This window comes from Camelus bactrianus, chromosome 2 (assembly GCF_048773025.1).
Source record: "Camelus bactrianus isolate YW-2024 breed Bactrian camel chromosome 2, ASM4877302v1, whole genome shotgun sequence".
Lineage (NCBI taxonomy): Eukaryota > Metazoa > Chordata > Mammalia > Artiodactyla > Camelidae > Camelus > Camelus bactrianus.
The window spans coordinates 109,035,593-109,055,302 of NC_133540.1; the positions used below are offsets into that span (position 1 = coordinate 109,035,593).

The 19,710-nt window shown below is 46.6% G+C and overlaps 1 protein-coding gene across 13 annotated transcripts in view; it reads right to left on the reverse strand.

Moving 5' to 3' along the window:
* Nucleotides 1-19,710, reverse strand: part of TBC1D1 (TBC1 domain family member 1) — a 192,850-nt gene that overhangs the window by 22,401 nt on the left and 150,739 nt on the right. For 12 of the 13 annotated variants that reach the window (XM_074349337.1, XM_074349338.1, XM_074349334.1 and 9 more), the window contains 3 exons: nt 16,519-16,704; nt 14,012-14,173; nt 8,405-8,563 (listed from right to left, as the gene is read on the reverse strand). In XM_074349337.1, the coding sequence (XP_074205438.1) occupies nt 8,405-8,563; nt 14,012-14,173; nt 16,519-16,704 (507 nt within the window). Of the gene's footprint in view, nt 1-1,715; nt 1,735-8,404; nt 8,564-14,011; nt 14,174-16,518; nt 16,705-19,710 lie in introns of those variants that run through there. The other variant, XM_074349371.1, reaches the window with a different exon arrangement.

Below are 19,710 nucleotides of genomic sequence, written 5' to 3' on the forward strand. Positions count from 1 at the left end.
GGTCTGGGAAGGCTGCTGGGAGGAAGTGAACTTCCACCTAAAGCAAGCAGAGAAGAGGAGGCGCGAACAAGGCAGGGAGGGAAAAGGATACTGGGCAGCAAGCACCATGGCCCACAGGCCTGGGGCTGGCCATCAGGAGAAAGGACAAGAAAGAAGTGGAGCCTGTAAGCCGAGGGCACTAATGCCGGGCTGAGCCCTGGGAGCCAAGGCCATGGAGCCAGAGACGTGAGGTTTCTCTCTAAGGAAAACTCAGGAGGCAGCCTGCGAGACAACCCGGGGTGGGCAGAGTCCAGGGCACGTGAGGACGTGAGTCAGGAAGCTGGCACCAGAGACCAGGTCCTCAACTGGGAGGGCCCTGGTGGTGAAGGGGCGAGGGCTGGGTTCCGGATTTGCTCCCAAGACAGGCTGAGGACAAGGAGAGAGGGGAGAGCAGACTGACTCTGGAGTTTCTGGTAAGGAAAACTAGGTGGTTAATCCAAAATAGGAATTGACCAGAAAGAGAAGATGTGGGACAGAGGGCAAAGAGTCAGCAAACGTATGCCTGGACCTATAAAGTTTGGGAAATTTCATAAATGTGACCAGATTACAGTAGTTCTGCAATCTTGTGACCGAAACCCTTGAGGGAAATGCATTTCACAATTCAGAATTTGTGAATTTTAGAAAGGTAACAGTGTATTTGTTGCATATTATGTAACTCCTAGAAGGATCAGGGCAGCAATCTATAATCAAACACACTTAGAATTTTGCAGCAAAACACAAGAAAAGCCACCCTGACGAGAACAGCAAAGTCTGTAAACAGCCTCATGGCACTTCCAGTCAAATTTTGCCTCCAAAATATAGTTCAGGACTTGGTACATTTTGCCAAAATTAAGTTACAGAAAACTTTGGTTTTCATATTCATAGCTTTTGGAGTTGAGAAAAGGCAGACAAAAGATTATAGATCTGTATTAACTTCTATTAAAACTTACAAATTAGGTGAGAGCATAAATAATAGACTATTTTTAAGGAAAAGCATCTTTTCCATTTTGAAACGTACAGCTTGAATCAGGTTCAGCAAGTGCTGTTCAGCTTTGTGCCTGGAGGACTCACTCTCAGGAAAGGGACAGCGGGGCACCTAACTGGACAGAAGGGATTAATGCAGTACACAGAAAGCTAAGGGGCACGAGGCAGGGACGGTCAGGCTGCACTTCAGCACTAGTTTCCGAGCCGTCAGATACTTCATGAGAAGGAAGGAGAAGCTACGTGGGTACAGGGCGAGCGCACACAGGGGCCGGGACTGAGCTAAGTTCCCCAGGCCCTGACCCACTTCACCCACAACCTCAACGGCAGGCATTACACTCCCCCACTTTTAATAGCTGAGGGGAAAAAAAAAGAAACAGGTTTTTTAGAACTTAGCTTAACATCTTACTTAAAGCATCTGACACATGAGTTCTGATGAAGGGAGAAAATCTTCCTATGAGGATCTGTCCCCGAGGCAGCGTGGTCAAGTGCACAGGGCACACGCACCCCAGGAGGGACCATCTGGCCTCTGTGAACCTCGGTTTCCTCTTCTTCACGAAGGGCAGAACGCGCACTTTCTGGAGCCGGGAGCACACGCACAGGGCCTGGCACAAACGGTGCGGTGAGTGGCGTCGGGTCAGGTCCTCGGGTGCGCCATGCAAAACACACACTCAACACAGCTCCCAGCCAAGACAGGAAATAAAGGGCACACGTACCAAGGCAGAGGAACAGTCCTGAAGAACCACTGCTCTACTGACTAGCACGTTCCACCTGAGCCTGGAAATCTCACTTCTAACAGGCGCTGAGAGGCAGCAGAAAGCTCGGCCCCGCACCCGACTCCCACGAAATCTGGCTTTGACGAACACGTGGAACTGAAAGTGGGTATGAATCCCAAGTAACAACGGCATCGAACACTGTCACCGCCCAGACGCACCGGAACGTCTGTGGGGCCCCAGGCTTCCCCGTCTTTCCTTATTATCGACACCAGCCAAGTCTTCCCTGTCGCAGAGTCTCGGAACCAGCACTGATTTTCTTTATGCAAAAAAGCTGCCTGCACCAGCCTGGCCAAGCGAAAACAGATGTTCCTGTGTTTTCTATGAGATCTTCAAATGCAGAGACAGTAAGACAGGCCCCGGCGCCCCTCCCAGGCTGGGGAACAGTCACGCCATCAGCTCCCAAGGGGAGAAGAGCAATGACCGCCCATCTGACGTTGAAATGCAGGCCGTCTTACACTCAGTTCTAACTGGGGGAGACACTGTCTTCCTGTGTTACATTCTCCCTGTCACTGGTTTTCAATGCTGGTCAGCCTAAGGACCTGTGGGGGGTCTCTGAGACCCGTTCAGGGGTCCATGAAGTCCTCCCGCCCTTTTCTAACTGTATCTATGTGAGGTCAGCTTTACCTCATATTTTTCAAACAACATAATCACAACAGATTGAATGCAGAAGCAGATATGAACATTCAGCCGATCCTATTACGCCAGACAAAGAGATTTGTAAACATGTAAAACAATGCCACTCTTCTCACTTTTTTTTAATTTGGGAAAATAAATTTTTCATAGTGATGTGTTGATATGCATGAGTTTATTATAGTTACTTTAAAAGAAATATGCAAGTATTTATATTAATAGACTATTTAATAGTAGAAATTAAAACTTTCTCACAGTTTTCATTTCTAACATGGTAAATATTGATAGAAATTATCCACATCAACAAAGCTCTTTGGGCGTCTCAGTACTTTTAAGGGTGGAAGGAGTCCTGAGGTCCAGAGTCTGGGAAACGTCGTCCTAGGTGAACACCACAGTCCACCCGCACTCCTGGGTACACACCAGGCGAAGGGAGGAGGCAGGCCTCATGGGCAGGAGATGGACCAGATTTAAAATATTCATGGACGATCGCATTCATACAATCCAGTGTTAAGTACTGCAGCCCTAATTTAGAAGGCACTGGGCCAGCACCGGAAAAGGAAAAAACCATGTCCTCTGAAGACTGTACACACGTAGTTCACCCGCAGCAGGCGAGTCTCAGGCGGTGCACACGTAAGGCGGCGATTAGCTCCGTGCACCTCACTGCTCACACACGGGCCACCCGCAAAGTGTTCGGTCTGCGGTGGCGCTCTACAGCTGACTAACAAGCCTCTTTCCTCTGCTTCTTTCACAAAGACCCTGGAGATTTCTGCCTCTCTAGGGAATGGTGCTGACAAATGAGCAAGGATTGTAATCCTAAAACTCCTTGGATCTTGGTTTCCTCATTTGCAGAAGGAAGAGTAATCCTACAACCACAGGAACTCCAAGGCTCCTCCCTGGCTGAGCGCGCAGACCTCTCGATCTTCTATGGCTGCATTTAGCTCTGAGCAGAATTTCGGACTAAAGGAAAAATCCTCTTTGTATTACTCTTCACAATTTTAATTAAATAGTTTGGTGATCAATTGTTCAGTGTCTGTCTCCCGCACTAGAATATGTGCTTGCTAGAGTGCCCGGAAGCACCAGGGGCTCAGGAAGGATCCATGGGTCACCACTGAGTGATGTGGGGCTGGGGGGCCGGGGAGGAGGAAGGCAGAGCTCCGCTGCACACAGGTTACTTTTCAGAAACACTTGGCTGAGTCAAACGGCTGCTGAAACTGGCTCCTACTGGCCTGTTCACATCTCTGCTCAACTCCACATCATATTGGTAGCTTCAGTTCAGCCAAAGTGAGAGTATTTACACCATGGAAATCTGCAAAAATTGGCATCAGCTTCTTTTGAGGGGTTGAGCTGGTTGGTAAATACTTGCCAGCACACCCCTGACTGGCTGGAAGGACGTAGGGAGAGGTTAGGCCTCTCAGAAAGCAAGGGAGGTCACCCCACTCTACTCTTGCACCACCCGTGTTTAGTTACATAACTTCAAGGTTAGAGAAGATTTTTAGAATGATCAAGTAAATTTGATCTCATGGTGGGTTCTTGATATCGGAGGCAATGGCAGACCCTTTGGAATCAGGTGTGTAGCTTCTGGCACAAAAACTTTAATTAGACTCTTAAGCCATGATTTTTAACTGACTCCCATAAGGCAAGGTCCCAACTGGACAGACAGGTGTGTCCCGTAACAAGACTGCTGCATGGCAAGTGCTAGGTACTTTTCTCTCTTTTGCCATTAATGCTTCTTAGTTTTTCACCCAGGACTTCAAGCCAAAGATGAAACAGAAAGCGGTGCTTGCCACCAGCACTCATCTGCTCATAATGAACAGCCCCATCTACTACTCAAAGCACATGGCACCCCGCCCCTCATGGCAAACGAGCAGGCAGGGATGGAGGAGGGAGGCGCTCTCCTCCGCCCTTCCATGGTCGGTCACCTTAAATACTCTCAGCTGATCCTTCAATTTGCCGGCTCTTCTCATCTTTTAAGGATTCTAAAACAGCAAGGAAAAATTCCCTTTTATACTTGGACTATAGCTCCTGTTCTTCCAGACACCAGGCAGGTTTTACACCTTTGGTTAAAATACGTTAAGTGGAAGCAAAAACCAATACAACAGCTGCCACGCTGGATTCTTGATCCAGATGTGTTTTTGGATACGTGCTCTGTCTCACTGCAGCCTTGGCGTGCCCAATCCCACTTCGGTGCCAGTGACAGCAAGTCTCTAGAAGGCCACCAAAAATGGCTACTTCTGGTCACCAAAAGACCCATCAGACCTCTGCAGGGTTTGTAAACTAAGCCACCACTTTACCTAGAGAGCACATTAAAACGATACGTAATTGATGTGGGACTGATTAGGAGCAGTTTCTAAGTCTGCTCTCTGATTTAATGGTGTCCCTACATTTCTGGACCCATTCAAGGGTTATTGTAGCTAACCTCTCCTATCATGGGGGACGCTGGGCAGCCTCCCCGGGGAAGCACTGTCTGCGGGATGCCCGGGAGAGGAGCAGCTGACACGGTGGAGGGTGACGTGGAGCCTGAACAGGGTCTCCAGCTTGCTGCTCAGTGTCCCCCACGGCCTTTCATGTGGCCATGACTAGATGGAGGCATAGCCACAAGGCAGGATGCTGGGCAGCACCAGGCGCCCCGCCAGGAGGGTGAGCAAGAAAAGAGAAGGAAGAAAGATCACAAGTACCTGAGGGCGGCACAAGGTGGGCAGGGGGAGGTTCCCGAACTAGGGCCTAAGTGTGATCTGCTAAGTGTCATCTCCTCTGCTGTTTTCCCCTGGCTGGGCGTGGCCAACTCTGACAGCATTTCTCCACCTCACCAGAGGAGGGAAAGCAGTGTGGGTCTGCAGCCCGCAGGGCCAAGAAAGACAAGACATACGGTGTCCTAGAAGGAACAATGATACAAAGACTAAGAAGACCCAGGTTCTAGAACTTCCTGCCACTGAGCAGGAGCCTGTAACTTGGGCAAAGCACATAAGCTCTCTGTGCCTCATTCATCACCTCCAAAGTGGAAATAATATGTGTCCAAGATCATACAGGGCTGTGCAAAGTTGAAATCCAACAAAGCTAGAGAATATGGTTCACTGTCCAACTACAAAGTCTAGTGTATTCTTGCTCTTTGGAGGGAAAAAAAAATCTTGCAAAACTGATTAGATTAACAGCTAATTTTAGAAAGTAAAGCAAAAGGCAGGAATATAAACATGCATGAAAACCCAAAATACATCCAACCAACAAGCATTCTGTTCTGCTGGCCAGGATATGATGTCACTTTTTAGGAAACACTGAAACATGATTGGTTTTTGCTCTGCCCTGCACACCTCTATTGGGCCTTGAGTGAGCCACAGTGTAGGCTAAATAAAAAGCGTAGACAAAACAACTGACTTGGCAATACCACCTTGGTGAGAGGTGAGGGGGAAGTAATGGGCAAAGTCTGGAGGAACTTCTAAGTGAGCCCTCCCTGAACCTGGCCAAGCGGAGCCAGATCCTGGCAGGCAGGGCACAGGGCCTACTGCTGGGCTGGGCCAACACTCAGGTTCTCCCAGTTCAAGTGGGGAGAGAAGGCTGGGCCTGGAGGATGCCTGGACACAGGCAGGGCGGTTACCTAGGCAACAGCCTCTCTGGGGCCCTGGGAGGGCACAGAGCGGGCATCCACACTGGGACCATGACTGGAGAGAAGCCAGGTGGAGAGACGAGGCTGGCGTTGCCGGGGAGGGGAGGGTGCACCCAGCCTTCGGGGGTGCAGAGCGTGAATGTGGGAGACAGGCGGGGGTGAACAGGATGTGAGTGCAGCCCAGCCCAGCCCAGGAGGAGGGAAGGCCAAATCTCAGCTCGCACACACCCCATGCCAACTAGAGGAGAGGCTGCCGCGGGCCTCTGGGCAGGGAGGCACCTGAGGTGCGGCTGCACAGACACAGCTCCCCGAGGAGCCTCGCTGAGGCCCTTGCCTCATCTGGCCTTTTCTTCCCTCTGCAGAAAAGTGACTGTGTCTGAGCTCCAGGGGCAGAGGACACATCCCGCCCAATGACAAGAGTACTTACTGAAAGAAAAACGAAGAGAGGAGAACATCTGAATCAGGAGGGGGAACATATCCCCTCCCCTCCCTGGGAGGGGGGCGTGCAGAGAAACTGTCCGTACCCCCCTCCGCCCGTTCAGCCTCCTACTCTCAATTTATTTTTCTCTTCATTTCACATGGTAGGAACATGATGTCATTTTTCCTGTTACTCATCACATTAGCAAACACAGCTACTGCCAATCCATAAAACTGCTTTCCTCGGGGTCAACAGGCCAAATGGGCCCCAGCCCCAGGCCTCACATTTTCACCGTCCCCAAGGTGCAATCATGGCCTGTCTGCATCACCCGTCACCCAGCCGGTCATCTCCTAAGGACACTGGGGCTCCTGGTGCAGAGGGCCTGAGGAATGGAAGGGTCTACTGCAGCCCAGAGCCAGAGTGGGCTCAGGTCCTGGCAGTTAGCCGTGTGGCCGTGGTCCACAGTTGACCTCTCATGCCTCAGAGAGCATCCTCATTTCTTAAAAAGGATACAGGTCCAATTTCCCAGGGCTGTTGCGAGGTTTGCGTGAGGTTGGGATGCTAGTGCCTGCCTCATATTCAACACCAAGAGACTTACTGAGCACCTACTACACGACGGCTTCTGTCCCAGGAGCTGGGGTACAGCTACAAACAGCCTTGGACCAGCCCACAGAGGGAGGGCTACACCCTATTGGGGAGAAAGGCCATAAAAAGGCTCTGCCACATAACTGAGGACAGTGATGGGGGGCGCTGGGGGGAGCAGAGGCCTGGAGTCACACTGCACGGCAGAACAACAGCCGTGTCACTTCAGGTATTTCTTAACCTCTCTGCATTTCACTATTCTCAACTCTAACTAAGGATAGAACAATACTTCCCTGATCGTGTTGTGAGGAATTAAATAAAGTTTAAGTAACCTCGCACATTTGGCCCAAGGAAAAGTTAAGTATTAGCTTTAAATAGCAATAATTGTCATAATGATAAACGTGGTATCACGAGGGGAGCGTACAGGGTGGGACAGAAAGGCTGAGCAGAGTCACCGAATGCAGCTGCAGGTGGGAGAAGGGGCCATGTCAGGGCCAGTTTCTCAGGGGGACATTTAAGCTCAGGCCTGGGGAGAGAGGCCTAGGAGCTGCCCGCTCCAGCTCACCCTCACACCTCGAGTGACTGTAAAGTCCTCTCTCCCTCCAGGATGCTGTGCGGTGGGAACTCAAAGAGCCAGGCCTCCGTGGGGCCCAAAGCACTGGCTGGGGTGGGTGTTCTGGAAGCAGGACCACGTGCTCTAGAAGTACCAGGGCTGAGCTCCTGACATACGAAGCCGGTGGACCTCCCCAGGGGACAGAGGCCCCGGTGAGAGGCAGCAGGAGGAAAGGAAGTCCCCACTTGGGGTCACTGACAGGTCTTGTGCATTGTGATCACATCCTGATTCCACAAGCTCTTCACCGTGCTAACCGCAAGTGTACTCAATACAGTTTCCACCTTAGCGTTTTTAAAACTGTTTAAGAGACAAGATTCCTGCCTATTTGCAAAATAAAATCACCCAAGGTATACACACAAACTGCCTTCTACAATTTTTCTAGTAAATCCTGTTTGTAAGCCATAAAGACTAAGGGGTGCCTCCTATAATTAAACGCAGCTGCAGCCCTGACACTTGCGGTTTCCAGGATGTTTCTTCTATTGACTACAAACCTATCAATATCTGTATTACTGAACTGAACGACGGTCACAACTGGGGCCTCTGCGACCCTCACCGCCCCCCGCCCCAGGGCTGACCAGAGTTAACAAGCTGCCCAGTTCAGAGAGGGATTTTTATACATCTGAAGCAGACATTTGTGATCACTCTAGGGCTTTGTTGATTAAAAGTCTCAGTAGTAAATTTTGATCGCTAAACCTAAAGACAGATCACTAAATAACTTGGACAGTCTCTCCAGATTTCTCAAGTGAGTGAAAACTTCCATTTTCATGTTAAATAGACTGCAGACTCACCGAGGTCGATCAGAATCGCGTGCTGCTGGGAGGTGAGCTGTTTTAAGAGCTCTTTGTATGGTGTGTCCTTCGGCTGCTGTTTGCTGGGAAACTGGTGCTTCAGGTGGTGTTGCTCCGCGAGGAATTTCCAGATTTCACCCCGGTGATGCCGTGGCACACCTTCACAGGTGGGGGTGGGAAAGAGAGAGAGACTTCAAGTACAGAATACACCTTAATGATAAAAGCGAGCTGTGTTTCATGCCATTGACCCAAATTCTCATTCCATTATGAATTAACAGCACAGGAAGGGAAAGGAAGCAAACTTGCTCCCTTCCTTCCTTCCTTCCTTCCCTCACCCCCATTCTCCCCTCACTTTCCGACCCCCTCCCACTTTCCTTCCACCTTTCAAGTACGCATGTACTACGCTCAGACTGTTAGACTCTGCAAGGGATAAACTGACCAATGACATGAGCCCTTATCTGGTACCAATTAATAACGTCCCAGGGAAAGAAGAACAAGCGTGCAAAATACGGCGCCAAACGTGGCCTCAGAGGAGGGACAGAAGCAAAGTGAGGTGAGTTGGGAAGAAGGAGCTCAATGGGGGAAAAGAGAGGAGACAAGTCAGAGGAGGGAACTGGACCGCAGCACATGGCGCGTGAGTAGAGAGAGCAGGTGGCAGTCGGGCTGGAAGGGCTTCGCTGGAAGCAAAACTGAGGGCAAGAAACCAGCAGTCTACTTGGTTACTGGAGGGAACCACTGAATGCTCTTGAGCTGGGGAAGGAGGAGCTGCACCAAAGCTGAGACTCTGGAATACTGATTAGACATCCTTCTGGAGGATGGGCTGGAGGAAGGGGCCAGAGGTTAGACAGGGATGGTCTGCTTGAACGCGTCTTGGTGGGCACTCAACGTGGCCCTAAAAACAAGAAAAATGATCTAAGAGCCCCTACCTAATGTTTTAGATCTGATTAATCTGAATACTTAAAGTACTTTAAAAATGTCTAAAACTAAGGAAAGTTCTCTTAAAATCAATGATGTTACTTAAGGCAAACCTCATTAGAAAGTGATGGTTTTCAATCAAAATTCTCGAGTTCCTGATTCTGCTGTGATGAGGCCCAAATGTGGGAAAGGGGAGCAAAGAAAACTGCAGAATAAGCCACCAAACCCTTCTTATCCCTCAGAGGCATTCTCTTTGGAGAAAAGGAGCCTCTGAATCAGGGATTAACCTTTCTTTCCATCCAGAGAAAGAGCAGCAGCGACAGTCACTGCGAGGCGACCAGGCGCTGTCACCACCCTCCACACTTTACATCACCCCACGACCTGCTGAGGGAGGTACAGCACTGGTCCACATGGTAAAGGGGAGGAACAGGCCTCCCGGCTGCTGAGTGGCAGCCAGGGAAAGTGACTGCCAGCTTCTCTCCAAGTTCTCCCTGTCGGACAAGCACTACTCAGACAAGAACTGCGGAAAGTATTTTACGTTCTTACCTGGCAATTAATAATAAAATAATCATTTGTGGATTTGAACCAGAGAGTCCACTTCATTTATTACAGATCCACATGGAACTACTCAGAAAGCACCACTCAGCCCTTGCCTGGAAACACAGTACAGTAAGGAATTCGGTTTTACCATGTGGGAGAAATACAGGGCCACACTTAATTGTGGCCACATCCCACTTTCTCTGTTGATCTCAGAGTTAATTAGATGACTCTGTGTAGTGGGTTGAATGGTGACCTCCAAAAAGGTATGTCCAAGTCCTAGTCACCAGAAGCTGTAAATGTTACCTTATTTGGAAAAAGGGTCTTTGCAGATATCATTAAGTCAGGGGAAGATCATGAAATGAGATTATCGGGTGGGGGTGGGGGGTTGGCGAGCTATATCAGTGACAGTGTCTTTACAAGAGTCAGCAGAAAAGAAGACAGGAAGAGGCAGAGACTGACGCGGTGCAGCCCCAGTCGAGGGAGGCAACAGCCACCAGGAGGTGGAAGTGGCCAAGCGCAGCGCTGCCCACACCCAGACTTCAGACTTCTGGCCTCCGGACTGAGAAAGGAAAACTTCTGTTGTTTTAGCCACTAATTTTGTGATCATTTGTTACAGCAGCAACAGGAAACTAATACACCCTGACAGATGCCTTTTTATGTTATTTTAGTTCTTCTCTCCCTACTATTCCTGCTCATGGGTGTGTGTGGGTGTGTGTGTGTGTACAAACCTCATACTTCACACCATATTAGAGGTAAATGTGGGCTGAAAAACAGCATGTTAAGTGATTAATAGTGGGGCTTTTCACAAAATAATTTTTTCAAACTGAGAAACTTTCCCAAGTTATGAGACGACCAATTTCCCCTTATTACTAAATCATTCCCAGTATCTTATCAAACCTTTACTGTTGGGAGGAAAGGAATAAATGGCTGTGTCACTGGACAGCACCGCATATTCTGGTATTTAAGAGAAAGCTTAGATTTTCTGATTTAAAAACAAAGGGTCACGCAAATCAGAGTCAATATTTTTGCTAAGAATGACCTGGAATACCACTCCCCATGCTCAGTTTTGCCTCGGTTCATAACTAGAGAGAAATCTGGCAGTGGACTGGGGCCTGCAGGCAGGGTTCTGGGCGGACAGGAGGCCACCCACCCCAAAATGTAAAAACCTTTTAATTTTTACTGACTTTAAAAGGTAATACATGCTCATTATTTAAATGGGGGGGGGGGGACAAACCAACCTTCTGAAAACACAAAGGGAAGTGAAAAACCACCTAACTAGAGGGAACATATAATTCACCTCCCAAAGCAGGAAGCTTCTGAAAGAGAAGGGGAAGAAGGCTACTAATTATTGTACTGGGACAGGTTGTAAAGCAGGTACCCAGATGCACGGCCATCCTGCCCACAACTCGGGCATCTGCACACATGTCACGGATGTCTCTACACACACACACACACAAACACACACACACACACACACACACAGAGCTGTACAGGAGACCATGCGGTCCTCTTCTTTTCCATTTAACAACTTACCTCAGACATCTCTGATGTCAGTCAACACAAATCTACTGTGTCATTTTCAAGGAGTATGGGTGTGGTCACACGATTGGAGGTCTAGGGGTTCTGCTTTGTTTTTTGGCTACTAAACAATGCCACAATAAACATTCTTCCCACTGCAGTACATTTTTGACTGATTGATTTCTAGAATAGGTTTCTATACATGTCAGTGCTGGGTCAAAGGTGAGCACTGTTTGCACCTGGCCCATACTGCCAACTGCTCAGGTGGCCTCTTTGCAATCCCATTCCTCGAAAAGTATGCTCCAGATTATAAAGTTCTACCTTGCTATCTTTAGAGAAATCATTTAAACCCAAAGTAAACTTTGAGTTATTTAAAATTCCCTAGAATTATTCTTCCTTCTCCCAGGTTGACGCCCTAAAATCCTGCCACTCTGATCCAGCTTTAACTCAGGAAGTTTACACATCTCTTTCTTTCCATCACTTAGCGATCTTTAGATCATTAAGAGGAGAGCCTTCTTATCCACACAGGGTCTGTCTTCTCTTTTAAGGGCTCAGAAGTGACTTGGCCTCTAACTGAAAGGTCAAAGGTGAGATTCTGATTTGATCTCGTTTTAATTCTGAGCTATGAGATGGACTGTGGTCATTTGTTTGGAGTCGTTCAGTCTTACATGTTGAAACCAGCTGAATGATTGACAAATCTCCTTTTACAGTTACAGATACAAAGTTTCTGCCACAGAAAGTGATGTGGTGATGTCAGGGGATACTCAAGGAAATTCCAGGGTACCCTCAGCTCACCTCTGTGTATAAACTGTCCAATCATCCATCCCCAGCTTCACTACCCAGATTCCAGATACTCAGAGTACTTCTAGTTAGTCCCTCTTATAAAATGCCTGATGAAGACCAATATATATCCAGGTGCCAGGCTTCTAAGAAGCTCAAACATTTGGGACAGCTGTCACAGAACCATGCAATTTACCCTGTGCAGAAGCAGAGCCACCTGAAGACCATCATCTAGTCAGCAGTGAAAAGACTAAAGACTCATTCTATTCTCTGCTTTCTCCTTTTTCAAAACAGCAATCTGGGGCCACATGGTGCAATGGTAAGCCTCCAGCAACTGCTATGGCACAAAGAATGTGAGAACTGGAAGAGAGCCGTGAGATCCTCTGAGAGGTCCATGCCTCTCATTCTACCAGCCACTAGGCCAGAGCCCAGAAAAGTGAGGCCACACTGGGAGGTGTTGGCCGATTCAGAACCTGAGGCCTCACCACTCACCACGTTTCTAGTCTCTGAGAACAGTACTACCGAGGCACTACTCAACTGTGGGCAGGGCTCGATGGTGGCCAGAACTCTAGCAGACTGGGATGCAACCAGCTCCGTGGCCCTGGGCCCATTACTCAACATCTCTAGGTCCAAGTTTTATTACCCATAGCAAGGGGAAAGTCATAACTAGTTGTAGCTACACGTATTATTACTAACACTGATGCTCTCCAAACTCAGATAAAAGTTAAGTAATACCTAATAGACCATGCTAGGAAAACTGCTTTGCTGTATTTACTCTTGGAGATAAATAATGCTTGTGTAACTTCGTCCACTGGACTGCTGATAAAGTCAGAAGAGAACCTAAAATTTTTACCCGTTTGCAACCTTTATTCTAATCACCTGGTTATTCCTGCCTAGACTGACCAGAACTCAATCAGACTCAGAAAGCTTCCAAAGAAATGGTTCTGTTTTGCTTGAACACTAACAATCACTGAAGAACAATCATTAAGCTCTAAAATGCTGTCAAACTATCTGTATTGAAGGACAAGTTTTTCTGTTCTTTTTAAATGTTCCAATCCACTACAGGTCGATACTTTGAAAAAATACAGTAAAAATGAATTAGAAAAACGAAATGGGAGGAAAAAAGACTGACAAAATACGGAAGTCCACATTTCTTTTATTAGGACCACTCTGCCAAACTGCTGGGGAAGTTCCCAGATGCACAGTCCCAAGTCCCGCACTTACTCTGGATCAGTAACTGTCCGGACCCACACACAGTCAGCAGGTCACACTAAAACAAAGAGCACGTACCGTCCACTCTCCAAGGCCTTCTAGCACAGCGGACGCATGTGGTGTGCTTCTCACAACCACCACTGTCATCACCCACATCTCACACATGTGGCGAGTGAGGCTCAGAGAGGTTAAGCCATTTGCCTAAGATCACACCGCAAAGCAGCTGGTAGAGCTGGAATCCAAACCTGAGACTACCTGCCTAAAGTCTGCACCAGGCACTCCGTTGTCCCCTGAGAGTCCCCAGAGGGAAGCCACACAATCCATGGTCAGTGTACTATTTAACTCAGGGTATCATCACATCATTACCCAGTTTGCAGCATCTGAGCCCTTAGGCTTTCCTTTGTCTTCTTCCTATTTCTTGGTCTTCTGGGCATTTTAATTAATTTAATTAAGAGGAATCACGAAAGGTGATAAAACTCAAGTTAATTAACTAAGACATCTGGAAACAGATTCGGTAAAGACATGACAAACAGAAGAGAGATGGCCACTGAAATTGGACTTTAAATGTTTTTATTCTACACGCCTCCCCGGTCATCAGTGAGGGCGAGGCTGCCAGCTGGACTGGTCCCCAGGTAAGCTTACCTTGCCCAACAGCCGAGTGCATTTTTTCCATGTCAAACTTGATTTTCGATCTTCCTGGAGTGGCAAGCATCTTTTCCCATACTGTAGTTACTTCTTTAAGACAAGGAGTGATTTCTTCATAATCAAGCTTCAGGCGCTTGTTCAGCAAATCATTTTCAGAGGCTGGAACAGACGATTTCAGAACACGTTAGTGAATGCTACAGCCACAGGTCTCCTATTTCGTAACCCGACTGCCTGGACATCACCCGCCGTGATGCTGAGGAGCTACAGCCAGCGTAACAGGTCCTCATCAAAGACACTGACACTGCCCCACCCCATTTCCCTACGTTGGAAAAAGCTAAACAGCTAGGAGGTATCCCTGATTCCTACTGCCCCAGTGAACTCTTGTTGGCTGCACTGCTAACATACGCCCACACCTGTCTGGTTCAACCCATCGCCACAGCTACCCTACCAACCATAAATGGCTCGAGGGCAGGAACTATGTGTTAAAATTCCCAGCTCCCAGCATGGCTGGATCACAACAAAACTTGGTCTAAATTAGGAGAGGCTCTCCGAAGATGGTTCCTTCTTATTTAGAGCCAAACCTCCTTTAGGCAGCTTTGACCCTTAGTCATGCTTCTGCTGCCTGGGGCTGAACAGAATCGAATCAATCTGACCTTTTCACATGGCATCTCCTCAAATATATGAGGATAGCTATTACTTCCTACCAACCTTATTCAGTTCATAGCTGCATTAAGAAGAACTGTATCTAAATTACCAAACTGGGGGAGACAAATCAATAAAGGAAAAATGTAAACTGACTCTTCTAAGGATTAAAACTGACAAATTTTTGTCACTCCCACCTAAAACTCCTAAATTCTATTTAGACACAGCAGTAATGCTGTTAGTCCCGATATCCATTCCACACCACATCTCGAATCTAGACTGTGAGTTTTTTAGGAGAGTAGGTAGGCTACATGGCTAAGCATAAGCCACAAGCTCTGCTTCTGCGGAAACCTGGCCTCATCTTATAAATTAGTCATGATCCTGCCCCAAACTCCCAAGATGCCAAGCAGCATCCTTCCCATTTTACAGCCACATCCTGATTTTCTGTGGCTGTCATCTGCAAGAAGATTGGCCAGGATAAGCATTAAGGTTTATGACCTACGTGATGAACAAAACTGCCTTTTTGCTTTTCAGCAAAAGTCTCAACCAACATACACACGATTAAAAGAGCTGTGCTCCAAAGCTGTTGTTTAGCTGATGGAACACTTAGAGATGCCATCGCTATCAAATCTCTTCTAGACACCTGCTTTAATTCTACCTTCAAGAACATACAAGAACATGGTAGAAAAATAGAGTCGGGAGAAAACGGAGGGTTCACAGATCTACCCCCTCACTGCAGCCTCCCCTTCCATAGCAGCCTCACAGGTGACCCGTCTCTCAGCTTCGATACCGGGCACTGGAGAGCCCACTCCATCCATCAGTAGTTTATTCCAACTGCTCAACTACTTTCATATCAAAAGGTGTCACTGCTTTGCATTTGACTCCCTGTTTCTGGTTAAAGATGACATACTTATTTGGAAAATGAACCTTACCAGATTTGGTGTCTTAATAACTTTCAGCTTTATATAAACATCACAATAAAAGATGAAGATTTGCAATTAAGGAGGAAGTTCAATGAAACATACTCTCATACCAAACTGCTCTGGGCAGGGTCAGCATGCACAACCTGTACAGCCTCCCTTTCAAAGAGCGCAGTCAGACTTCCCGATCAAAATCCTCCTTATTTTATATCCAGGCAGCTCTAGACACTCCAAGACCCATGCTCTGGCCATTATACCACCCAGGGTACATAAAAGTTAGCTTCTTAGCTACTTTGAAAATAATATTTTTGGTTAAGTGACTATGGAAATAGGAAATGAATAAAATCTAAACTTTCAAAGTTCCTGTCTTATTTTGATACTAGTGTAACCCTGGGCTCCTCTGAGTTGTAGGCTCCTCTTCAGGCCGCTCTCTGCCTTCTAGAGTTGTCAGCGGGATTAAGTGAGTCCATACTAAAACCTTGCTATCAGTACAGATAGAGCTCAGCTCACTTGAAGTTCAGCCCTCTGTTTTTCAGGTTACCTGCAACTCACTAAAAATGCACATAGAATGAGGTTATAAACTTTAATGATTTATGTAGGATCAGTTCATACTTAACACCCAGGCACAGACTACGGCTGAGAACAAAGTAGGGAGAGCGAGAGAAGAAAATAAAACACTTTCTTCAGAGAGTGAAAGCTTACATTTGAAGGATGCCTCTCAGAAGATTTAATTTAATACAGTTGGTGAGATTATCATCACACCTCCAGAAAGTAAAAAGTATTTACTTTGAAAAAGCAAACAGGTATTTAATATGTACGTGTATACAGATGTTAGAGTATCCTGATCTTTTTTTTTTCTGCTTAACATCTGATGTGTTTCACTTCAAAGTCAGAACAAATTAAATCATCAGGCCTGTTCAATATCAAAAATGACAAACCAACCTTGCAGCTTCTGATTTTCCTTCTCCATCCTGAGGAGCAATATCTGTTGCAGAATGGCCTTTTGCCACAGCTCTCGAAGTTCACGAGACGTCCTTTTCTTTTCTTCTGGGACGGGGCCAAAGGGTCCATCTTCACAAACTGGCTCAAGAGGAGATCGTGGGGGAAGCTCTCCCAGCTCTGAATAATCTGGGGAGGAAAAAGGGCATTTCTGAATGGTCATTTTTCAATTAAAATTTATATTTATACATAGTGCCAAGTCAGAAAATTCTGCTCATTCAGATACCACATTATGATAGCACCAAATTTAAAATTCAAGTTTTAATATGCATTGAGAAACTATGCCTGAGCCACAAAACAAATAAATCAAACAAATTATACGTCAAATAGTAAGCAAAAGCAGTAGCAACTGAGGAAATGGTCAAGGACAGCTACTTTTTAAGGTACAATGTTTTTATCTTCTTCTGAGTTAATGACTGTATTATTGATAACAACAGCAAATGTTCATACAGTGCTCACTCTGTACCAGACTGTTCTGAGGGCTTTACGTATAATAATTTAACACTCAACCATGCTACGATGTAGGTACTGCAGCTATTCAGCTGTAAAGAGAAGCAGACTGCAGCACCAGTGTCTCAGCGCCGCGCCTGGAGCCACACGGCTAGAAGTCACAGAGCCAGGGCTGGGACCCGAGCGGTCTGGCTTCATGTACATTCTCAACAACTGTGCTATAAGGCTATGTGTTTTAGGAGAAGATTAAAACTTATTTAATAGCCAATAATAATGGTGACCATTATCAGATCCTCTACCAAGTGCTGGGCACCATGCCAGGTGTTGTATACGGACAGAATCATTTCATCCTGATGCCAACTCCAGAAAGCAAGTATTAGCCTGAAGAGGCAACTAGGGCTCAGAGAAGCAAAGCAGGCTGCCCAGGGTGAGACACTCAATAAGCAGCTGTGCTGGGATTCCAACCTATGTCCACCTGAGTCTGAAGCCTATTCTTTCTGCAGACACCCCTACAACCCAAATGTCTCCGACACCGTCGATTTTCAAATTTCTATTGATTAGCTAAAACCTCTACAGCTCAAGCCTGTGCACCTTTCCTGACCACAGACACCACGTTGCTGGTGCACAGTGTTGCTGTAACTCTCCAGTGCCTTTTGGACATGCACAGGGAACACCCCACTGGTTCACTGCGGAACTAGCTTTGGGGGCAGCGGAAGTTCCCACACAAGTGGACCTCACCTGGCACAACGCATTCTTCACATGGGCCATGAAAAGCCCGTCACACGCAACTTGAGTCTCACAGCCACCATAGGACAACACACAATCTCTCCCACTCAATAGCTCCCACACACTAACATGTTATGATTAATTTGCAGACAGTCTTTACCACTGACTGTTCATTATTCTTCCCTCAAGTTGGGGTTGCTTTCCCACTATGAATTAAGCACAAGCCACAAAATGTTCAATTTCCTAAAGTAACTTGTCTATCTTAACTCCTCTTAAAAATACAGGATAAAAAAAAAAGGATAATAAGCTATTAAGAACGCTTTACGACCTTTTTAGGCATTTAAATGCATATCATCTCATTTCTATTTATGCTTATTTCATTATGAGCTTATCAAATGAATAAATTAAAATCCTACTTTTTTGGAGGTAAGAAATAATAGACTATGCACAATATGGGAGGATGCTCATGTGCAATGGTCAATATAAAAAGCAGGAATCAAAACTGTCTATATAGTATGGTCTCAATTATAAATGTTATGAGAGGCAGTACAGTTTAGTGATTAACGAGCCTGGGGCTAGGCTGCCTGGGTTTTAATCAAGACTCCTCATTTATTGATTTCGTGATCTTTAGCAAGTTTCTTAACCTCTTTGGGCCTCAGTTTCCCAATCTGTCAAGTGGGAATAACAGCACCCCCCTCACAGTGGTGTTATAGGGATCGAGTTACTTAACCCATGTCATACGAACCACCTAAAACAGGGTCCAACCAACAGCAGGAACACAGCGAATGTTGGCTCTTATCATTTGCTATCACATATTCACTAAAGGGCACAGAAAAAAACACCGGAGGGAAACACATCAAGATTTAGCCACTGAACACTGCAAGCTCTGAGAAGGCTAGAATCCCCTGTCAACGAGGGCTCGCCCAGCACCAAGCCATCCCTGGCACCCAGCAGGTGCTTGATAAACAACTGTAGGAAGAGAAAGGTAGGTGCTGGGTTTGGTGTACTTGCTGTTCTTTTTTGTGTTTCTGGTATTTTCTAAATTTGTGACAGTAAAGATTTTCATAATCAAAAAATTAAAGAAAAATAATGCAAATCTGTTCTGATTTAAATTAAAGACTGAAAAATGTTCTTGGCAGGAGGGTATAGCTCAGTGATAGAGTGCGTGCTTAGCATGCACGAGGTCCTGGGTTTAATCTCCAGTACCTCCTCTAAAAATAAATAAACCTAATTACCTCCCCTTACACACAAAAAAATTTAATGTTCTCTTGCAAAACAGAAGACGAATCACCCTTCTGACAACCTGTATACTTAGGATCACTCATTATTGAACATGATATAGTTTAAATTCATCCCTTTTCACAAAGAGTTTTAGTCCGTATGCTTATCTAATCTTAACTCTGCAGCTTAAACTCTTCCATTTGAGCCCTTTCCTTTCCTTTTTGTTTTTTTCTTTCGCCATCTTGACTGTTGAAATTCTGCTGGGCCCTGTACTCATGATTCAAGTTCTGCTTTATCTCATGTTGGAAGTATTTACATTCCCTCCTGTGAGACGTCCAGGCTGACGTGGTCAGCGCTAGAGCCGTGGTTAGAGCAGCAATTTCTGCACACTTTCACGTGGACACAGAAGGAACCCAGGGACCAGCCGGTCAACAGCATTAGGGTTAATCTGGAGATTCTTTCCGCCTTCTTAAACCTCACCCATAAGATGGGCTCATCTCTCCTAGTCTCCTTCCTCAAACCACATCCTTCCTCTATGCCTGTGTGTCCTGAGAATTCCTACTACGTGAACTTTCAGATTCCGGAGTAATGATGAGAACAGTGCAGGCGCGCCTCCTGTGTGGACGGAGCACGGCCAGGAGTTTAGGCTGTTTGGTCCCCTGGTCCACTTACTCTCTGGCAACTGGGTTGCTGACAAGGACCACAGTCTACAGATGCTTATGAAGCTCCAGTTTCTGT